This window comes from Borostomias antarcticus (genome assembly GCF_949987555.1).
Source record: "Borostomias antarcticus genome assembly, chromosome: 3".
Lineage (NCBI taxonomy): Eukaryota > Metazoa > Chordata > Actinopteri > Stomiiformes > Stomiidae > Borostomias > Borostomias antarcticus.
This window is the reverse complement of record NC_140236.1, coordinates 25,974,754-25,977,253: the sequence shown is the minus strand read 5'-3', so window position 1 is coordinate 25,977,253 and position 2,500 is coordinate 25,974,754. Positions and strand designations below refer to the sequence as shown.

Genomic DNA, 2,500 nt, shown 5'->3' with positions numbered 1-2,500 from the left:
ATACAGCTCCAACCAGTGTTGCACGGTGTATCGATACTAGGAAAGTACCGCGATACTTTGTCGTCAAAAACGGTACAATACCAAAATTTAAAGTGTCGATACTTTAAGAAAGACTGTTTTAATAAGAGCCGTATATATTGAGTCGCGTTCATGCGACAGTGAAGCCGTGTTTGTTTGTAGGCTAATAGCGCTCTGCTTCTCTCTCCCAAGATCCCGGAGTCGCGGGGCAGTATGTGTGTGTGTGTGTGTGTGTGCGCGCTCTCTCTCTCTCTCCTCACTCTCTCACTCTGCAGCGAGCAGCGCAACAGTTTCCCCCCCCCCCCCCCCCATATGCACGCAGCATGTTCGAGAGGACGGTAGCCCACCCTAGATGGCTACAAGTACAAATGTCGACCGTCCACAGCTTGTCGATAAAGCTGATGCGCGATGCGAAATCTGGCATTTTTTTGCTTACAGAGCCGACAGTGAGGGCAAGCCCACGGACATTACAAAGCCCATCTGTAAACGATGCTACAAATCTATACAAACCAAGGGAGCCAATACGACCAACCTGGCAAAGCATGCACAGACATGCCGACTTACACAAACAAAGAGCGACAGCTTAGCGAATGTGATAGAGGATAAGATACACACAGCAGCAACACCAGTACTGAATACAACCGAAGGATATTTAGCCTACCTTATGTTTGAATGTATGAATGCACAATACATTTATTGCACCAGATGATAGCCAGAGAAGCTTATTTTCATCCGTAGCATGAGACTTTTAGCTAGCATAGCTGCAGCCTGGCTGCAAGCCTAGTTCTCTGCCTAGCAGAGAAATAAATACCTGCTCTGACCTCCTAGAGCGAGAGAACTGTTAACTGTGAGACCATTATCTCTTCTGATAATTTGGAATAGCAAAAATGCTTCAATAGGCCTGGGTTAATTAATAATAATAATAAGCTTTTCAAGTTCTTCTGATTATCTCACAGTTTGCAACAACATAGGCATAATTTATTGATTTCTCCCCACACAGACAAACAGATGCCAGCACAATCCCAAACCACCCAGTCGAGGCAGCCTTCCCTTCCAGCTGTGTTTGAAAGCTACAGGAAATATGATAAAGACTCAAAAGATGCAAAAAGGCTGAACAGAGCACTAAAGAAGGCCAACAATTTAAGGTTCCATGTTCTGTCATCTATTATTCCATTACTTTTCCTTATGCTTTAGATTTTCATCGTGGTATCGTTTCGGTATCGAGATATTTTGGGCAGGTATCGTATCGAAGTCATCATTTTGGTATCGTGACAACACTAGCTCCAACCTACACAGAGGCAGAGACCCTTCAGGTGTGTGTGTGTGTGTGTGTGTGTGTGTGTGTGTGTGTGTGTGCGTGTGTGTGTGTGTCAGAGTGTGTGAAACACATAGAGGAAGGGAAGAGGGGAAAAGAGGAGAAAAGAGAGAGACAGGAGAGGAGGGAGGTGAAGAAAACACTGAACCAGTGATACAGGCCTGAAGGAATGAAACTGAGTCAGCTAGGCCTCACACTACTGTATCTGCACACACACACACACACACACACACACACACACACACACACACACACACACACACACACACACACACACACACACACACACACACACACACACACACTCTCTTCATCCTTGGCCAACCATCAACATGCAGAATAATAGTTGGGTGATAAGTAGGCAGAGCAAGGTCATTGACTCTTTTAAATAACACCTGTCGCACACCATCATAATCACACTCACGTCACACACTGACAAAATAAGTGTGTGTGTGCGTGCTGTGTTCAAGGATGTTCATTTGTCATATGTACATACAGGTGCCATATACAATTAAACGCTCAGTGTGCGCATACGCGTGTGTGTGTGTGTGTGCGCGTATGTGTGTGTGTGTGTGTGTGTGTGTGTGTGTAGAGTCCGTCCTGTCTGAGCGTGTGCATACCTGTAGATCTTGCGGTGGTAGAGGTCACACCAGTACATCTTGTTGGTGGTGACGTCCACGTCTAGCGCCACGGCGTTCTTCAGCGTGGGAACCACCTGGGCGTAGTCCTGCTTCACCAGCCCGATGCGCCGGATCTCATGGCGGTTGGTGAACATCAGGTAGGGGCTCTTACCTGGGGCAAGGGACACACAACCCACGAGAACAAGATAACATATTTCTGCATATTTGTGTAACTTAATAATACACTGATATTAACTGTATCACACAGGTTTTTGATGTGGTAAGTCCATTTATGTATTTGATCTCAGTTCCGCCTAAAAATACTACATTGTTCAGTAGTTTACAATTAAATCCCTGGAAAGGGCAAATATTTGTTCCGCACATTTCTTCACAGCATTGGCAGTTTAGACCAAAGGTATGTCTCTCTCTCTCCCTCTCTCTCTCTCTCTCCCTCCCCCTCTCTCTCCCTCCCTCTCTCTCTGTCTCTCTCCCTCCCCCTCTCTCCCTCCCCCTCTCTCTCCCCCTCCCTCACTCTCCCTCCCTCTCT

The 2,500-nt window shown here is 46.4% G+C and overlaps 1 protein-coding gene across 1 annotated transcript in view; it reads right to left on the bottom strand.

The window, feature by feature from the left end:
• Positions 1 to 2,500, bottom strand: part of lrp8 (low density lipoprotein receptor-related protein 8, apolipoprotein e receptor) — a gene marked incomplete at its 3' end in the record, with an annotated part of 194,081 nt that overhangs the window by 34,792 nt on the left and 156,789 nt on the right. Inside the window, 1 exon segment of the mRNA XM_084436357.1 lies at positions 1,954 to 2,125. Coding sequence (XP_084292483.1) covers positions 1,954 to 2,125 — 172 coding nt within the window.